This window comes from Myiozetetes cayanensis, unplaced genomic scaffold (assembly GCF_022539395.1).
Source record: "Myiozetetes cayanensis isolate MyiCay16 unplaced genomic scaffold, myiCay2020 scf10, whole genome shotgun sequence".
Classification (NCBI taxonomy): domain Eukaryota; kingdom Metazoa; phylum Chordata; class Aves; order Passeriformes; family Tyrannidae; genus Myiozetetes; species Myiozetetes cayanensis.
In genome coordinates this window covers 20,138,694-20,158,257 of record NW_026086605.1, presented here as the reverse complement: position 1 = coordinate 20,158,257, position 19,564 = coordinate 20,138,694, and the positions used below count along the sequence as shown (strand labels likewise).

At 40.1% G+C, this 19,564-nt stretch overlaps 1 protein-coding gene across 6 annotated transcripts in view; it reads left to right on the top strand.

Moving 5' to 3' along the window:
- GBF1 (golgi brefeldin A resistant guanine nucleotide exchange factor 1) overlaps positions 1 to 19,564 on the top strand; it is a 107,192-nt gene that overhangs the window by 49,178 nt on the left and 38,450 nt on the right. For all 6 annotated transcript variants that reach the window (XM_050305701.1, XM_050305700.1, XM_050305699.1 and 3 more), the window contains exons 4-6: positions 13,351 to 13,482; positions 18,516 to 18,634; positions 19,272 to 19,380. In XM_050305701.1, the coding sequence (XP_050161658.1) occupies positions 13,351 to 13,482; positions 18,516 to 18,634; positions 19,272 to 19,380 (360 nt within the window). The remainder of the gene's footprint in view (positions 1 to 13,350; positions 13,483 to 18,515; positions 18,635 to 19,271; positions 19,381 to 19,564) is intronic.

Genomic DNA, 19,564 nt, shown 5'->3' with positions numbered 1-19,564 from the left:
TATTTCCAGGGATGGAGCTTCTACAACTTCTCTGAGCAGACTGTTCTGGTGTTTGAACGCCCTTCTTTAGAAAGTATCTTTCCAATATCTAGTTGGTGTTCCCCTTGTTGTAGCTTGTGTCTGCTGCATCTCATACTCTTCTGCACTCCTGCATTGTTTTATTCCTGTTAGAGGAGATGTTTTTCCTAAAACTGTAAGGTTGTCTTTTCATTCTCATATGATCTGGCATGTTTGAACTAGCTTAGAGACTTTTTCGTGTGGAGTTTGGAAGAAAAGGCACAATGAATGCTTCTGCTGTGAGCTTTTTAAAGGGCTTGTGTTAATCCAGATATGGCCAGGCAAGCTCTGGGGTTTCTCGACCTGTAGTGTGTAACAACAGTAACAGTTGTGGTGTAACAGCAACCTCTGAGTCGCGATTAAGTTTATCAGTTGAATTTGGATGTTTGGTTCCAAAACTTGGTCTAGGAATTGCAATAGTGTTTTGAGTACAAGACATGTACTTCTCTAGGTATCACTCAGCACTAACAGGTGGAAGTGCTGGAGGAGAAAGCCCCACAGCTGATTAGGGGTTGTCTGAGGACTGGTTTTGGGAATGCTGAATGGGCATGAGAGATTAAAGCATTTTAAAAGGTTTATCTGCAGCCAATACTTAGTCATTAGCCTTAGGTTTTTTGAAACCTAATTGAGATGTTATGGATCAAATAGTTTTTGTAGAAGCCTTAAAGACTCATGTATCAATGATCTGGAACAGAACTTACGTGTAGGTATTTTCAGGGCAAATACTACCTTGTGCATCATTTCCACTTGTTGGAGAGCAGTGAAAGAGTTAAAGTGAAACATCAGCTGGATGTTTTTACTCACCCTTAACAGGAATAACAGGAATAACTTTAGCTTCTGCTCATCACTGATCCTCTTCTCTGTTGCTTCTTTTTTTTCCTTCTTTTTTTTTTTTTTTTGTTAAAACATTCTTTTTAATTCAGTGTGATAAAACATCCGTTATTTGTAAGTTGATTGAGCATAAAGTATTTCATTATAAAATGGTCATCCATCACTGGAAGCTGGGGGCTGCAAAAAACATTAACTGTGCACTTTTGGCTGGAATGCAGCTTCTCCAGAATAATGCAGCTTCTGTGTAAAGTATGCAGCATAAAAAAATCAACTGTTCAGGAAAACAGGTGCTCGCCTTGCTCTCCCAGAGCTTTGGGATTTCATCCCAAGTTTTTAAAAGGGCCCTCGAAGTCCTTCTGTTACCTAGAGTCACTTTCTGGTTTTAAGCACTAGCCTCAAAGCTGAACAAAATGCTGCTGTGTGTGAAGTGGTTTCATTCCGACAAGGCCGTGAGAAGTTACCAGCAGTTTCACTGCTGCTTTTTTAGAAGATGTTTTCTTTGCCTCATTCATTAACTCCTCTGAAAATTAGGTAGCCTTTGTTTTTAATCTAGTTCCTTAACACTGACACCCCAAAGCACTGCCAGGTTGTTTCTGGATTTCACTCCAGGTTGACCCTGTTACTTTCCTTGATATTTCACAAACTACTGGTTTTCTATGTGATAAATTATGATTATTTTGATCTTAACTGGTGTTATACAGTGCTTGTCATATTTTCCTATCTTAAATATCAACTTGAAAAATAGCTTTTTTCACCAAGAGTTTTAGTTAACTTTCGGTTTTGGGGAAACATGGGATAGGGCATGAAGCCTTTACTGGATGCTGTTTTTGCTTTTTGGAGCTGCTGTTTTTGATAGTATTTCAAGATATTCTAGTGGCATGGCAGTTAAAGTGAAATATGTTCCTTTTTTGTATGAGGAGTTTGAAGCAGAGATGAAGTACTTGCCCAAGAGCATGAAGAGATGAGTGGCAGAGGCCGAGAGTAGACTGATTTGCCTATCTGTCATCAAGGATTTTGCTACCACTTGATGGTCAGTTTATTTGTATATGTGTTTATATCCTGTCAGAGCAAATTCTGTAGGTCTAAACTTGAAAATCAAAAGGAAATTCTTCTCCCTTTGGCTTTTTACCATGTCTTGGGAACAAGTGCTGTTGAAGTATAATGGTTCTGTCCCAGAGGTCATGGTAGCAGAAATGCCAGGGGTGAGAGGTTAAAGCAGAGTTGTGTCCACTGACCTGTTCAGTGTGTGTTGTGTATTCCAGTTTGAGAGCCAGGCTGTGTTGTGCCCTAAGGGGACAAGAGAGGGATTGAAGAAGCCTGTGTAAGTGTGTGAACCATGGGCTGGCTTGAACAAACAGCTATGTTTATCCGTGTGTTGAAGTTTTGCACTGTGCTGTCGCTTTTAGGTCAGTCTTGCTGGGCAGCATGTAGTCAGGGATGGCCTTTATCAGGATCACTCAGATGTGCTTCTGAACCACTCAGAAGTGGTTTCTTCTGTCATGAGCATCTATTAAATCAAAACCATTAGCAATAGACTAAAATAGATCTATTTGGCACTTTCTTAGACACCAGTGTTCTATTTCTAAGGTTAGTGCCAGTGGCCTGTATACCAAGGAGTTACTCATACTCCTTAAACAAGCTTGCTGCTCAGGATGCCAGGCATCTTTCATCTGCTAAATGACTGCTTCAGAGAGGCTGATGTAATAGAGAGTAGGACCATGGGCTGCTCATGTCAAGCCGTACTATACCTCATTCCTTGGTGTTTGCAGTCTTCCCAGGAGAGAGACAAGCTGTCAGTACAGGGACTCTTTCTGCCCTGAAAAAATTCAGGGACTTTTTAAATTGGGAATGTTAGAGACATGAGCAGAAGAATTTTGTCCTGGACTGCAACTGTTCATTGGCCAAAGGTGTTGCGGAGGGAGCTTTGACACAGTCTGGTGTTTCAGAGTATCATGTTGGAAATAGCTGCATTCATAGCCTACCTGTACTCGTGTGTGTTCTGAAATAGTAGCATAAGTAGGATTTGTAGCATTATTTAGATGTACTGATGGAAATCACATCAGAATCCTTGGTAAGTTTATAGAACTGAGGGTAGGGCACAATGTGAAATCTGAAGATCCTAAAATTCATTTCTGTCACACCAGCTTCTTGAGATGGTGCAAGTGGAACAAAGTCAGTAGTATTTAATCTTATAGGCTGTATGAAAAAAGTGTTCTTGGCAAGTTTGCTTGACCAAAACAATCTTAGCTTTGGTTTAAGAATATAAATTATGGACCTTACCAACAAAGATCATCTCTTGCTGGAGGAACAGCTAGTGCAGGGTCAACTCCAAATGTCGCCAAAGTTTTTCTGCTTGGAAAAGGAATAATTCAGAACTAAGTGCGCCTTTTTTTCTGCTGAAGGCAGAAACTCTATTTAACTCAATGTAATAGAGCCTCTGAATCTGAGAAACAGGCAGAATGGGAATAAAAATGTTCTTTTCCACTTCTAACCTTTCAGATGGTGCTTTGACCCTAGTAATTAATAAGATGTGTTAATGGAGGCTGAATTATTGTCTTCATGTTCAGGTATAGTGAAGTGTAATGCATAGGCTCCCGTGTAGTAGAGAAAGTAATTGCTTGTGTATTCGTCTCTCCAGGCTGCAATAAATGCAACAAACTTCTTATGAATATGTGGAATCCCTTCATTTCTTCACATAGATTTTTAGGTAATTTGATTCTTTACAGACATTTTATTGTTTTATGGCTGACACATGATTCCAGGGCATGGAAAAAAATGTATTTAATGGAGCTGGGGACCGATGTAATAATGTTTCTTTGATTCCTATTTTAAGATATATCCTAGATGGTGATAACTGCAGTTGAATGGTATTCACAGATCTCTTGAGATGCAACAACTGTAAACGAGTGTTAAAACTCAGCATTGTGCTTCTTTTCACGTACCATTTAGTACCTTGTGTCAGTAGACTGCTCAGCGAATTGCAGTATGCAGAAATTGGTTTCTTTCCCCAGTCCATTTGCAAGAACATAATACTCACTTGTCATCATACTAGGAATTGAATGCTTTTTAATGTAGGCAGTCTGAATTTCGGCTTTTGTATGTGTATGCACAGGTTAGTGATTGCTTCAGTGATTGCTGTGGGGAAAAAACACGTTTGCTTAATGTTTTTACTATTGAAATGTCTTACGGCACCAGTTGGATTGACTGCCACCAGGCCAGTCTCTTCTCACGTTTACTTCTGTTCTCTTTCTGCTCCTCTGTGTTTGAAACTAATATCTCCATGATGTTTCACACTGTGCTCTCCCTGAGTCTCCCATTTTACTTCTGTGGTAACTTAGTGTGTGGGTTCTTGAGCTCTGGGCAATTGTATTTTGAAATTAGCACTTGGGAACTTCACTTTCTGATAATAACATGATGTGGCACAATGTCTCCTAGATTAGTTCAGGTTGAACAGAAGAATTTGTGTAAATCATAACAGCAAGGTACATTAAACCTGTGAGAGATTTTTGTCATTAAAAGATTGTCTTTCCTCTTGGGTCATCAGGCTTTTCTTCATTTCATTCTTTGGATTTTGTCTGTCTCACTGATGCTTTTTAGATTCTCTAGCAAGACAAGAAATGTCTTGGTTTGTTTGGGATTTGTTGTTCTTCAATTTCCTTTTAATTTTTCCCCTTGGCTCTCATTGGCTTCCCTTGAGGAAAGGGTAAACAGAACCGAGTAACATCCAGACAGCTAATTGATGATAAAACTGTAATCTTTTTCTCCAGCTTCCTAGAAATAGTGAAGCTTTCCTTTTCACAACGCAGTGAATTTGCAATGAGAGCTCTATTCATAGCATGGTAGGCACACAAAGCTGTGGAGAATTACTGTGCTTTAAAATACCAGGGAAGAAGTTTTAATTTCTCCTGGGCTTTTAAATTGCCTACTTAGTTTGGGCCCGGTACCGTGCAAGACGTGTAAAATATCACAGTGAAGCAAGTCCAGAGACGGAATAGAGTTCTGCAGAGTGTCACAATCTAATTGCTCTTTCTTCAACATGTGCCAATTTCTTTTAGAGAGGAAGAGGAGTGCTTAAACTTGACATACATCAAACTTGTGCTGTCAGTAAGATGAACGGATCAGTCCATCCTCTGGACTTGGTAGTGTGCAATTCCCCATAGGTTTCATTTAGCCTAGTCTGTCTTGTTAGAGTGGCCACGCTCTCTTCCTCGTATTAGAAGGGAACCTTGGGAAGCCTGGCCCTAATTCACAACCGCAGCAGATCAATAACTATCAGCGTTTGGTCAAGGGTAGGTGAATTTGTCATGGGATGGCTGCTTTTTGGTTTGGTTTATTCTGGTTTAGTAATTTCATTTAGAGTTTAATGTCATTGGCTTGGAGGAGTGCCTGTGGGTTCTGAAATTCAGGGCTGGTGCAGGTTCATCATAAGAACTGGCTGTTGTCATGTGCATAGTGATTTTCTTCAAGAAATCTTCTGAAATGATCTCATCTGGTTCTAAACAGAGACAAAAGGTGAAGCTTGTCTGCATTTCACTCACCTGATTTTTAATGGGATAGTTTTGTTTGGTTTTTTTTCATTTTTTTATTTAAGAGTAGATGTTAAGCTTCAAGTTACCAGAGAAACTTGCTGCAATTTAGCTCACTTATGGTGTATGGGAAGGTTGATTTTTCTCCCCTGAAAGCTGTTCAGAACTTCATGTTAAGCAACTTCCACACACAGGAAAAAAAACCCTCTGGAAAGGAATAAGATCTCAAATCAGTTTTTGTAGGCCATCAGGGAGTTAAGTTTTCTGGAGTAGCATTAAGTGCCATTACAATTGGCATGAGAAGTTTAGGGCTGTGTCTGTCTGTAAAAGCCACAAAAGTAGTTCTATATTCCAGAACCTATCAGAGGCTCAGGTCAGGTGTATTCCCCCATCTCTTTTTTCCCTGAGAGCAGTCAGCCTCCCTGTAAGGGAGATAATAAAATTATTTAAGTACTTCTGAATTTGTTTATTTCTATCGTATGTATATAATCGTACTGTGGAATGTGCTAGCAGAATGAGTAGTGCTCTAGTGCTCATCCTCTGTGATGTAGGAGGAAAGGTTTCATGGAGACAAGGATGGATTAGCATTGAAACTACACTTACTACTCTTCATACTGGCACAAAACACTCATGACAGACCAATCTGGAAACAGTGGGCTTTTACTGTGTACAGTTAATTGATTTGTTGCCTTTCATCTGAATTAGTCATGTCTTTTCAGAGGTGGTCAGGTCATAGGATGGGAGGAAATACTGTAGGATTTGTAGCAAGCTCTTCTCCTGATGACCTTCAACCTTGTTATGCTAAATTACCCCTCAGTTTGCTTTAGGACCTATTCCTTTTTTGAAGCAGAGTCTCTTGAATATAACCTCTGACCAATACATGTAAACCATAGCTCAGAAAAACGTTTGTCAAAAAACGTTACCCATCTCTGCTGTCTCCTCAGTGCTAAGCATTAAGGACAGAATTAAACAACTCCAACTTTTGAAATAACCGCATATCCTAACACTCAGCAGTCTGCATGACTGGCGTTAAAAATTCAAGGCAAAGCAAGTAGTTGTGTCTGCACTTTTAAGCCCATCTGAAAAGAAACCATGAAAGCTTGCCCCTTGTGTAGCTCTACACTTCCCGTTGATGGCATTTGCTTTCCTTAGGGTTGAAGTGAGGATCTTCTGTGTCTCATAATATCACTCTAGAACAGAATATTACAGCTGGATGAAAAGCTCTTAAAGTAACAGTGGAGGCACAGCTGGAGTTTACAGTGTAGTTTTGGCTGAAGATACTCTAGGTTACCTGCTTGTGAAAAAATGCCCAGGGGTTTTTAATGGTCAGTCAGAACACTTGAATTTGAAGCATGTCATCAGATGAAACCCCTAATAACTAATGGCTAACACTGGTGGCACTGTCAGTGCTTCTGCTTCATTGGTAGATGTAAATAATTCCTATAGAAGACAGTATTTTGGCTGAGTTTATGCTGCCCTGACCAGAGGATGTGAAGAGTCAAATGCTCAGTATGCATTCTGTCATCCTTCTCCAAAATAAAAATCTCAGTTCTGAGGGGTGCTTGAGATCTTGGCACTATGGAACAATCATTTGTTAAAGTCATGTTTAATGAAAGGGAGATAAACACATGAAGCTGGAGTGTGACAAATGAAAGCATTTGTGCTATTGTAATGAAATTAGGCAAACAGAACAGGCTTGACAGCTCTGGGTTCCCCTTGTCAAACTGCATTTGTAATTCTAGCCTTGCATTCATGTGAGGCTGTGAATGGTGCTGTTTCCCTCTTGATATGGTGGGCCTGGGCCCCTGAATGACCAGTTTATTTCAGAGGGCATTAGCTTTGAAGAGTATATTTTACAGACATGCTGAAAAGGATTGCAGTTAATTCACACTTCGCCTTCATTGGCTTGAATAGCCTCGATTTTCAGCTCACATTTACTTCTATCATATGAAAAGCTTTTGATAGCGCTTATTATAGTGAAGTATTGATTTCAGACATACACAAAGCTTGCTTCTACACATCCCCTTGATATGTATGCTGTGTTTTGCAATCCCTGCATCCTTGTCAAATAGTCTACAATATTTATGTGTTCTGGAAACTAGGATGTAAGCTTTGGGCTCCTCGGCTTCCCCCTAGGTGGCAGAATCCTGTTCTCTTCATTAATGAAGAGCTTAGGCTGGGATAAGGCAATGGTATTTTGGGGAACCTGGATGGAATTTCTGGTGGCTACTTTTTGGTGATGTCTTGTTTATAAGTTTAATGGACATGGCCATCATTATTTTCAGGAAGTAGAACTTGAACTTGCTCTCAGCACGTTAGCTGCTGTGTCAGACTATATACAAGGCCATCTGTTCTCGTTTCAGATCAGAAAATCTCTACAAATGTGCTACACATTGCACTGTGTTGCAAGGGCTGGTCTAGAACTTGCCAGAAAAACAAGACCAAAACAACAATAAATGCCCCTTGTAGGGGAGAGATGGTAAAGGATTCTTTTCGCTTGAAACACTATACCAGGGCTGTGCAGAGGGGAGCATAAGCTCAGGATCATCTAGCTTTGCTTTTTCACACTTGTTACCCTACACTGATTGCCTGTTATTGCACTGGGGTTAAATGTCAGACTAAACTTGCTAGTTTAGAGGTAGTCAGGGTGTGTCTTCCATTGCAGGTGCCGGGTGGCATGTGCTCCAGTCAGTCTGGAGAATTCCTTTCAGAGTTGCAAAAAACACGCTCCTCCTCCGTTCATCGGCCATAGAGCTGCTGTAATTGTAGTTTTGCTGGGCACCTAGAACCAGTATGCATGTACTGCTCCGTGCCTCTTACCTAGCTGACTCTATGTAAAGCACATTCCAGCTCTGCAGATTTTTAGAGGAACAATTTAATGATATTCTGTTTACTAGATTTGTTAATCTCTAAATTAACCAGCAGATAATCACAGGACTAACTCAAAGGAATTTCTCCTTTCCCTGTGATCCTGCATTTTGACTTCGCTGAGATTAAGCCAGTACTTATTCCAGGAGTTAAATGTTTCCGCAAATCTGAAGAGTATGGCCACTCAGTACTTTTAGTTTGTTTTTAAAAGGCAAGTACAATTTTGTCCTTTTTACTTGTAACTTATTCACCCTGACTTGCTGAGGCAGACTGCAGGGGTTTCTCTCCCTCAGGTGAAAAGACAGAATGTTTTGGTGTTAGGTAAACAGAGTAAAGTGCATATCATGTAGGCCAGAATGGCAGTGATTGCAGAATGTGGGTCTGAGGATAAGCCAGGACGCACTTTCCGGTACCTCAGTCTTCCGTGACATAAAGTCGTTGAGCCCCAAGGCAGGAGTCCTGAAGAGCTGGATTTTTGCTCCGTTACAGTGTTATTTTTGTCTTTTTCTCACCTTAAAAAAAGAGAATGCCTGTTCATTTTGCAGTTCCATATGTAAGCAGGGAATGTAATAGCACATGCTTGAAGCATTGCTCTTGTCTGAGCTCGTCTGCATTGGAGAGGTGCGTGGGATACAACTGAGACAGCCTTTCTGAAGGCAGGGCGTCAAAGGCCAACAGCTGCTGCATAAGAGGAGTCCAGGTCATGTGGTTTGGGTTGCAGTTGCCTGTCCTCGGGACAAATGATGTTGAAATAACTTGTCATAAACAATTTTTTCTCGTTCATTTACTCTGATTCGGAACGCATAGCCGATCCTGATAAGAGTCATTCAGGAGTGAAGAGTTGAACTGCCAGAGAAAGCAGCTTATGTGAGCGTTTTAGATCAGGAATGTGCCAACAGTGTGCTAACAATAAGAAAACTCTTCCGAGGGGGACCTGCTCCTGTTCTTCAGGAGAAAGGGGACGCCAGAGGTCTGATGCAGCTTGTTTGCTGAAGTGCCTGAACGGCTAGATGGGATTGCTGAAATGGGAGTTAGGTGTTCAAACACGAATTAGTTGTTTAAATATCTTTATAGACATGTGTGTCTAAGTGCAAATAATCCATAGGACGAATGAGAAAGCACTGTGGTCTCAAAGAAATTCTGTCCTCATTAAAATAGCCAGCCTGAAGAGTTGGCTTTCTGATATGCTACTTAAGATACTCTTTCCCTTCTTCTTAATCTCCATGCTCTGCTTTGGGCTAGCTGAGCATTTCTGGGTGTAGTGGACTCTGTTTGCTTCCCTGAAATTTTGTTGAAGGGACCAGTGTGAAAATGGGAAGTGCTTTCTAGCTGCTCCCCAAAGCAGATAAGGCTCTTAATGTAAGACTAAATCATGTTTTAATTTGAGTAGATTGCAAAGGAGGGCAGCTTGTATAGCAGTACCTTGTAAAATTTTGTTCTCCTTCCTCTTGTAATAACCTTGCTGAAATCATTCTTGCAGGGCTGGTGGCTTTTCAGGTGGGTTTTTTGTTTGGTTGGGTTTTTTCCCCTGAGTTGAAAGTGGTTACCTAAGCAGAGAACCATCCCATATTTTCTAGTTCAAGTGCTGAGAAATGTCTTCTGCTAGAGAAGAAAACATGCTTGGAGAAACCTCTCTATCGACAATTCTCAGTTCTCTCACTGGTTGTGGTTTCCTCACTTGTAATGCCTGAACCTGAATCTGGCAGAGGAAAAACCAGAGCTGAAAACTCAGAGCTGCCTTTTTGTTTTTTGAATGTTGTTATAAAAGTTTGAGTATGTCCCTCCAAACATTTAATATTTATCTTAAATAGCCTTTGTTTTGTCAAAGGAATTATTAAAGTAATAATTGATTTTACTGCCTTTGCTGACGTTTTTAGATATTTTCAGGAGAGATGGCATTGCTCAAACATTTAGGTGATGGCAAGACTTTCTGTAATACCTCTTTCATGAAGTTTAATTGCTGGGCAGAACAATTTCCTTTGAAGACTATGGTCCCCCTTTACCAAAGTGTTGTGAAAAGAGTGCTAATCAGTTCTGTGCTCTAAATTAAACTTGAGCTGTGGTAGGAAAGCTAGCATAGAGTGCACCTTGCAGTTGTAGTTATTGATCCAAACGAGCTGGCAGGTTGACTCTGGGCACTGCCATGTTCTGTGTACAGGGCTAAGAAAACCTTTTGGGGAAAGAACTATGAACTAACATCACTGAGCTCTACAGGACTGAGTTAAAAGAAAAGGATTTATCTTTGATTTATTGGCTTCTTCACAAAATTGTTACTTGGTTAAAAACTTCCAGGTAGCTGTAGTGCCCCTTTCAGAGCTGAACCTTCTTCAGCCAATGAGAGGTAATCTGTTTCAAGACAGGATACAGCAAGAGTAGCTACAGTATGAGTGGTTTTCTGTGCTCCCAAACTTCCCATTGAAGGAAGCACCACTACCAAGATTAAGTTCTGCTTTGAAAAGGGATCTGCTGACCCCTGTAAGTCCTCAGTGCCTGCAAATGCCTCTGGTAAGAAGAGCTCATTGTAGTAATCAAGTGAATACTCCTCAGATGCAAGCAATTAGCAGTGTTGTTTCACTGAAATCTAGCTTTTTCAGACAGTAGTCCTTTAGTGGGTAAGTCCTGCACTAAAAATGCTCTCTTCTTGTCTGGTTTGTTTTTTGTTTTGTTTTGGTTTTTTTTCAATAACACAGCACCAACTATCTTCTCTAAATAGTTTTACAGCATACACAGTCCATTTCAGTGAGCTTAATGTAAAATGCTGTGTTACCATAAAACCTGGAATCTCTGATTATCAGGGAAGCTGGCCAGAGTTGCTCTGTAATCAACGGTATGTGCCTAAGTTAAATCCTAATTATAACAAGCCATTTTGCGATCTTCATGTAAGCTGCGAATTTCAGTTAGACTGCAGGGGAATCTAATCTTTAACCACATCAAGATTCACAACTTTATTGAAAGTAAAAACCTAAAACTCCCCCTATTCTTGTAAAGAAAATATCTATTTGTTGTCCCCAAAAATGTATTAATGGATAGTGTGGTACCCTAATACGTCCTCTGCTAGCAAGTTTGTCTTCAGTGGCTCATTCTACACATGCACTGATGTACATCTGCTGAAGTCCCATCTTTCTTACTAATCAAGGTGCAGCTTTTTCATCCTTGGACTCACTGGTTTGAAGGAGGCTGGAGGAATTGAAATAGAAATGATCAGTTCTATAGAAATGATCAGTTTGGGGGAAGAAGAATTGGAGTTTTCATCTATAGTAGTCTTACTATATTTAATGTTGTTGAAGGGCTTGTAACCAGACAAGTGTTCTATAAAGCACACTTAAATAAACATTGATGAAAGCGTGTCTTACGATCCTCTGCGTGTCCATGAGCTATTGAGAGGTGACACAATTGTAATGTCACACCAGGATATTATCTGACAAATTGGGGGAGTTGTTCTTAAGCCAAAAAGATTGAATCATCACGTTCCTTTTAACCTTTTAATAAGTTAGTGGTGTTGGCCTTATATGAACTGGTTGCTGAAAGGTAAGAGATTGCATCCTTTTTTTAATTGCAGTTTTGCTTTAGTTAACAGCCCTTTGATGTTCTTCTCTGTGCTCTTAACTATTCAAAACAAAAACCCCTGCATTGTTCTTCCTCCTTTGCTTCCTTACCATAATTTGTCACACTTACATTAACATACTTTCTGATAGTCTCTTTACTTTGATACTTAAGGCTTTTCAATAGGAACTATGATAAAATGGAATTTCTCTTATCTTAGAATAAGGGTTTTTTTCTTTTCCTCAGTAAAATAATTGAATTATGTTGGTAGATAGAAAAGCAGCAGCTTGTCTAAGGATTCAGGAATTACGGTCTTTTTTCCTCCCCTGCCTCAAAGAAGCTTCTATGACACATAAATGCAATATTTGATTATCGATGGTATAAATGCAAATGATCCTGTCACACTATTACCTATTAGACTTGTTAACTTTTACTAGAAATAAAAAGTAGGTTTCAATAAGTTGAGCCAACTGTTGTACTTACATGTTTCTGGTCTCAGAATTATTCAGGTTACTTTTAATACATTCTTCTATGCCTGTGTACTGGCTTTGTTGTGGTTCCTTTCACCTGCTTTTTAATGCTTTTTCTCCTAAATCCCCCTCAGGGCTCTTCTTGTCTTGATTCCTTGTGTTTGTTTTTTGGCTTAGTTTGGTTTTTTGATTTGTTTGTTTTTTGGGCAATTTTCCTAGTTATGGTTGTTCTCTTTTGTATTTCTTTTTCATTCCCAAAGTGTCCCTTGATCGTCTTGGAAAGTTTAGGAAGCTTGTTAGTTGTTTTTTTTCTCCAGCTCAACAGCTCAGTGCATTTGCCTTTTTGTACTGCAGCTTTAGAGGAGATCCTTCTTGTCCAAAACAGCAAGTAGAGAAGAGTGCCCCTTTTACTTCTTTGGTTGAGAGGCTTACCCAGGTATTCTGAGAATAAGACAGAAGAGTTTTTAAATTAGTTTATCTTGTGGAGTTTTCCTGTCTTTGCCAAGCAAATATTTGGTATTGCAGAAATGCAAGTTGTATTCAGGCAAAGAGCTGCAAGGGTTCCAACCAACCTGGTTGTTGTTCATTTGTACTTTGCATGTAATTAGCATGAGGCTGTATCTGTAGTTGGATGTTACAGAAATGGCAGGAGGTGGGGCAGAGATAGTTCATGGGATCACACAATTCCAGGAGTAATAGGAAAATGCACCTGTGTCTCCCAATGAATTAAAGTATAAATTTAGGCAGCAGTGGCCTCTGTAGCATTTACAGAATGTTCCTACAATCAGATTTCAGAAGGCTCCAGAAGGCTGTTTTGAAGATGATAAGAAACAGAAATTCACAAGCCATTGCTTTTAAAATATATACATATATATATGTGTGTGTTTGTGTGTGTATATATTTAAAAGCAGCCCTGACCTTCCCACCAACCTTCTAAAAGTGAGCTACAGCAGGCCTTTTTCCTCTGAGATGAAACTTGCTGTAGATTCTTAATGAGAAAATTAATCCTAATGAATGAAGTCTAATGTCTCTTTAAAATTCTTTTTATTTTACAGAGCTATCTGAAATTGAACCCAATGTCTTTCTTCGGCCTTTCCTGGAAGTCATCCGTTCTGAAGACACTACAGGTCCCATAACTGGATTGGCTCTCACCTCTGTGAATAAGTTCCTCTCATATGCACTAATAGGTATGTTATGTGACTTCCTGGGATTTACCAAAATGCCAGCCAAATGTATCTCTGTGAGCCGTGTCTTTGGCCAGGATACGTGCTCTCAGTGTGGAGATCGGGAGAATGGGAAAATTGTCATTAACACTGGGGAAATAGGCATCTGCAGTTTCTTAATATTGTACTGGCTGCTCTTTCATGTTGCTACAGAATGTCTGGAGATGGAGCCAAAGCTTCTAGTCTACCCTGACTGCTGTGTGTGCTTAGGGCCTGCTGCAGGACTGGGGTGGGCACCAGCTGCTTTTTAATGCCATCCGAGCAAAAGGCCCAGAGAGGGGACAATACCAGCTTGGATTACACTGTTGTAACATACAGAAACACAGTAGGATTTATTTAGTTTTGTGGACTCATATTTCTGCTCTAGAGTGAGGATGTTTTTTTGCCCAGTCCCAGACCTTATCCAGTGGTGTCCCAGTACTCTTCACTTGCCACAGTTTTGCTGCTGCCCAGACTTTCAAATTTGCACATTCTCCTTTGTATCTGTGAAAAGCTAATAATGTGCATGTGGTCAGTTCCCATGGCTCAGCTGGCTTGTAACTCATTAGCTGGCTTTCTGTCTGCCATCAGTGTGTCACCCTGTTGTTAGTGGTGCTCGATTTTTCTCTCTAAGTTCTGTCTGTACTTTCTGATCATACCTATGTGAGTTACAAAACTTACCTATGTTTTTTTAAATGTAGTCTCATTTGAAGAAAATCATTTTACCAGTATTCCTTCCCCCCAGGTTCAGATTTCTCACTTCTTTTTCTCCCTTACATTGTAAGTGAAAACTATTGAATTTTTGGTACTGTTGTTTTAAGTATTTCACTATTTGGAGTTAGCATGAAGGAAGTTAGAGAAAGAAAGGGCTTTATGTAGGTGCAAACCACTTTTGTGGGATAGACACAGAATTAAAATAAGAAAAAATGGAAACTTGCAGGAAAAAAAAAAATTAAGAGTTGGGTGAAAATTTAGTGTATTTAGACATCAATTATTGGGCAGCATTTGATATAATTAAGTGGCAAAAATATAACTAGAATGATGCAATATTAACATAACTTCCTAGGACAATGAAGAAATCTTGACAAATAAGCCTGTAAAACATGTGCCTCTGAAGGATTAAGCAATAATGCAAAATATATGACTTTTCATCATCATTAGAAGGAGAGATGGACTCTTCGGGCTTTTATGATCTATGTGGAATCAGAACATCAGCTTGTATCACATGTCCAGGCAAATGTCTGCACAGGCAACAGTCTATAAATACTTGATTTGAGGCAGAAACAGGAAAAAATGTGGTTAAGAACTTGTAGCCTTTTTCTAGCTACTTGTTGTTTAGAATATTAATTGGGTCACTCCAGCGAGGGCGCATCCCTGTAACTGCTGCTGACTGTGTCTCTTTGTAGCACACAGTGGAAAAGACTCTCTGCCTGGCTTTTTTTGTGGAACAGAAGCTGTAATCTGAGACCTTCGTTGTTGCTTCAGGTGACATTCAGAGCAGCCTTGTCCTTTGTGCTGCTCCAGATACCAGTGAGGTTGGGATTAGTGGTGCTGACTGAACATCTGGCTAGGGTTGTGTTGTTAAATTAAAGCTTTTTGGTCTTATAATTTCTTTTTGTAATATGAGACTAAAGGTAGTCCAAAGACTGTTTGCCTAAAGATAGTAAAAGCTTAAAACTGTTTTTAATATACAAATCTGTTTCAAGCTATATGGAACAAGAGAGGATGCTGGCACAACCACAGTGGGGAAATTGCAGTGTGGCAGATATTTGTGGTGCATTTTGGGACTGTATAACTGACAGGTGAAACAGCACTTTTTAAAAAAGTGACATTAGCTCTGTCTGTTTTGTGAGTGGTTGGCTTTTGCTGTACACGCTGGGTCAAAAAACAGGGTGCAGTGAAAGGGCCAAACTCCTCTGATAAATATCTATGTTTAAAATGGCTTTCTTTTCCCATTTCCAAAGTATTTAATTGCTAATCCTTGTACTGTCTCACTGTTTTTCTTATTTTGTCACACGTCAGCAGGTGGTTATCTGTCTCCTTTTTAGGAGTATTGCTGAAGGGTATGTTTTAAAACCAGTTAGAAAAGAGTAATTCTTGAGTAGGCTTTGAGACTTCTGATCTCTAGTAGCCTGAATTGCAAATTCAGTAATGGTATAGTGTGCAATCACAGCTCAATCAGATAAAATGACTTGATATCCACCGTGCTTGTGTTTTTGTAGGAATAGTTACCCTTACGGTGATTATCCTCTGCTCTAAGTACTGCTTCTACAGGAGTTTTAGTTAAAATTGCATAGTAACTTTTAAAGTACTAGAAAACTGTGTGACAATACTAAACTCCAATTGATTTTTATCCCTCAGATTAGTTATTTCCTTGCTCAGCAGTTTTGCAGTAGCTAGTGAGCTGTCAGCCTATTTGATGAGTTCAAACCTTAGCTATTGGAAGACTAGTGACTAAATTTCAGAATTGGGGTTTTCTGTATTTTCCTCAGAAAAGGTGTGTGCTCTTTTTATTATCACAGTGTGTCCACAGCAACTTCTGGCTCCATTTCTAAAGTTAGCTTTCCCTGATGTTCCTGAAAACTATGTATCTGTAAGTAAGTAGCTGTTGCTCAGCTTCCAGTGAGATGACTTGATGTTTAGGGACTTTTAAAGCTTGTTCGCCTGTCTACCTTCTCTGTCTCCTTGGTGATTTATTTTAGTTCCATTAAAGGTAATACTGAACAGCCTTCTGGTTTTCCTGGAGCTTGGATTTTCTGATTTCTGCTTGTTCTTTTGCCCACCTGTTGTAAGACTGCACTCCATATAAAATGGTATATATCTAGAGGGGGTCTCTAGATCTTTGCATTGTAGGTGGCAATTTTGAAGCTGGTATTTTGCTCACACAAATTTCTTTTTGTTAGTGATTCTGAGCAGGCATCGACATATCTTTCTGTACTGTTTTCTCACAAGGGAACAAAGAAGCGGGTTGATTTTTTTCTGTATCTTGTTTCTGCAAAGTAGAAGTATCTGTGCTTTTAATTGAACTCAAGAGGCTTTATAAATTGACCTGAATTTTTAGTGCTGTTGCAGGGAGCCAGAACTGAAGTAGTCAGGCGTGATGTGTGTTGGGAGAGAGGTGTTGAAGGTAGGGGCTAGGACAGTGAAGCAGTACTCATAGATCTGTTAAAGAAGCATATGTGCAACTTGCTTGCATTTCCTTTTCACACACACTGTTTATCCATAACTACGACTAAATGTATCCCTAAGCTTAGAGAAGCTCACATCTACTAGAAGAGGTGACAGTGAAGTGAATCTGTGTGTTCTGTGTGTGGGAGCCTTTTCTGCAGCAAGTGGCTTTTTCCTCTTCATTCCCACTTGGCTGCTTTCCACTGTAGTTGTTGAGGTTGGTTAACTGTAATGCTAACGTAGGTGCTGGCATTGTAACACTGCTGGTCTTTGCCTAATTTAATTAAGACGATTCAGAATGGTCCTACATCAGCATTGGTGGTTTAAGCTATTATTTACTTTTATGAATAAGAGTGCATGAGACACCAACATATGACTGATTTTACTGCCTCTGGTAGAAAAGTGGTAGCTTCTAGCAGCATTATAAGCCATTATTGAAGGAACACAGAGAACTGCCTTTGACAGCCAGGCCTCTTACTGAATGCTTCCCCACATCAGGGTTTGGTATCCTGTTGGGTGGTGCTGCTGAACCAGGTAAAAAATGACCAACTGGTCTTAGACCAGACTCCTTGATAGATCAGTGGGTTTGCCTAGCAAACCAGGAGAGGAATTCACTCTCAACTATGCAAGATGTGTGTGTGAACTATGTTAAAAGTAGGCAAGCTCTGCTCTTAATAGGGATGTGTAAGAGATGGTGAAGTGCTGTTCCTATGCAGATTTATGGGATTCTGAAGTGCACTGATGCCAATTTAGTTTTATGCAGCTATTACAAGTTTCTTATCCTGCAGCCCCTGAGAATCCCCACAGCATGGTAGAGGACACTGTCTTTTGACTACAATAAGGGCAGCTTTCTTTAATGACTAGGGCTTAGCCCTTCCTAGGTGTGAATGTTACTGGAGTCAAAGAGGGAGTCTGCTTCTCTGTAAAGTATACAAGGTCTTGCTTGGTTCCTCTGTCAGCTTTATTCTTGCTGGAGTTCAAGAGGCCCCACTGCCAATTAATGAGGTATTAACCAGTGTTTAGGTTGTCTCCTTTCTTGCCTAATGACTGTTAGCAGGAGGGTATCAAGATTCTTGCCCAGTGCCATATTTTTAAGTGAGAATGAAATCAAAGCCAGAGGCAGCTTTTCTGAAGCCACTATAATGTAGCACAAGATACAGTTACTAACAACAATCTCATCCTAAATATTCTCTCAACTGCACCATTGTTTGTAGCTACAAAAGACTGAAACAGAGAGAAGGAGCCTTGATGAGTGACTGAAGCGGGAGGCCTGCGACTCCGATATCTCAACTGTGATTCTGTCTGTCTGCTGTTTTCTCTGGGGAAAGCTACTGGTCCATTCCTTCCCAGCTCCTATTCCTTGGGAGGGATGTAGAACAAGAAACAATTTTCCCTTCTCAATCTAGTGGAACCTGTTGGGCATTTTTTCCTCATGAGAGTAAATTTTAAGTTCCCTATGTTTAAGGGCTGTTTTTTCTTCATTCCCAAGGAGGAACTGAATGCATTTAACAGCTGATTGTGGTATAGATTATAGAACAGGACATAGTCTTAGAAGTTAATCTCTAATAATGTACAGAAACAGTAACAACTGAATGGTAATTATTTTCTAAGTTAGGTTACATTTTTTTGCAAATGTAGAAAAACTTGATAAAGTCTTTTTGAAAGCTCCCAGTTATAAAACCTTTCTGCTAGTGGGAGATGAGTTTTGCTCTTGTAGGGTCAACTCACTGCAAGTCACGCAAATTAAGGAAGCAGAAGGCCACACAGTATCTCCGTGTAGATGTCTCCCCACAGAGGTGGTAGGCTGTAGGTGGCTGTTCCCTGACATGTATTTTTATTCTGTTATTCAGATCCCAGCCATGAGGGCACAGCGGAGGGGATGGAGAACATGGCAGATGCTGTCACTCACGCCCGATTTGTGGGCACAGATCATGCGAGCGATGAGGTTGTCTTGATGAAAATCCTACAGGTAAGTGGAGAGAAATGGTAATTACCATAATGGTTGCTGCCTGTTGTGGAACATATCCTGTTACATGGAGATGAAGAGGAGGGAGCAGTGTTTTGACTCTGCAGGAGCTTAGTGACAGACTTTATTTTTAAACAGATGGCTCATATACCTGTGGTAAAAGCTTTTCCAAATGAAAATAATTAAAAGCTTAAATTAAATTATTTTAAAATTAGGGGCTTGATAATGTGGTACTGTTGATAATCCTACCTTGTTCATGGTCTGTGTTAGTGGGGAGTAAATTAAGCATATGGAGTTCTCAAACTTATTTTTGAGAAAAAAATCTTTGTAGAGACAAACCTATGAACTGTACACCTCTTTTGTCTGTGTACTTTTGAGCAGATACGTAGTTCCTCAGTTTAGATATTGGGTAGCATGCAGCACATCAGGCCTCTTTTAGAAGTGGGTTGGGAGATCATTCTTGTCTCCTAATGGACTTGTGCACAGCATTCGGTTTGAGATGAGTCCTGGAGAACCCTTAGGTTTTCTGCTCATGGCAGTCTTCCTTGAGAAAACCAACCCTGTCTTGGAAATGTCATTCATTCACCTTCTCATGCAAGTGTCATTGTACTGTGGTACATTCAGGTGCTGTTCTTTGCAGGTGTTGAGGACCTTGTTGCTCACTCCAGTGGGAGCCCACCTCACCAATGAATCCGTGTGCGAGATCATGCAGTCCTGTTTCCGCATATGCTTCGAAATGAGGCTCAGCGGTAGGTTTGCTCATGCTTCTGCACCTAAGAAATGATCAGGTTTCCTCAGCATTAACTAGTTCTGTTGTAGAAGATGCATCCACAGAAAGCTGCTGAGCCTTATATTATTGTGTCTTTCTACAACTTCATGGAAAATTTGTAAGGCGCTCACAGTGCAACTTTGGGCTGCTCTTTTCCCCAGCTG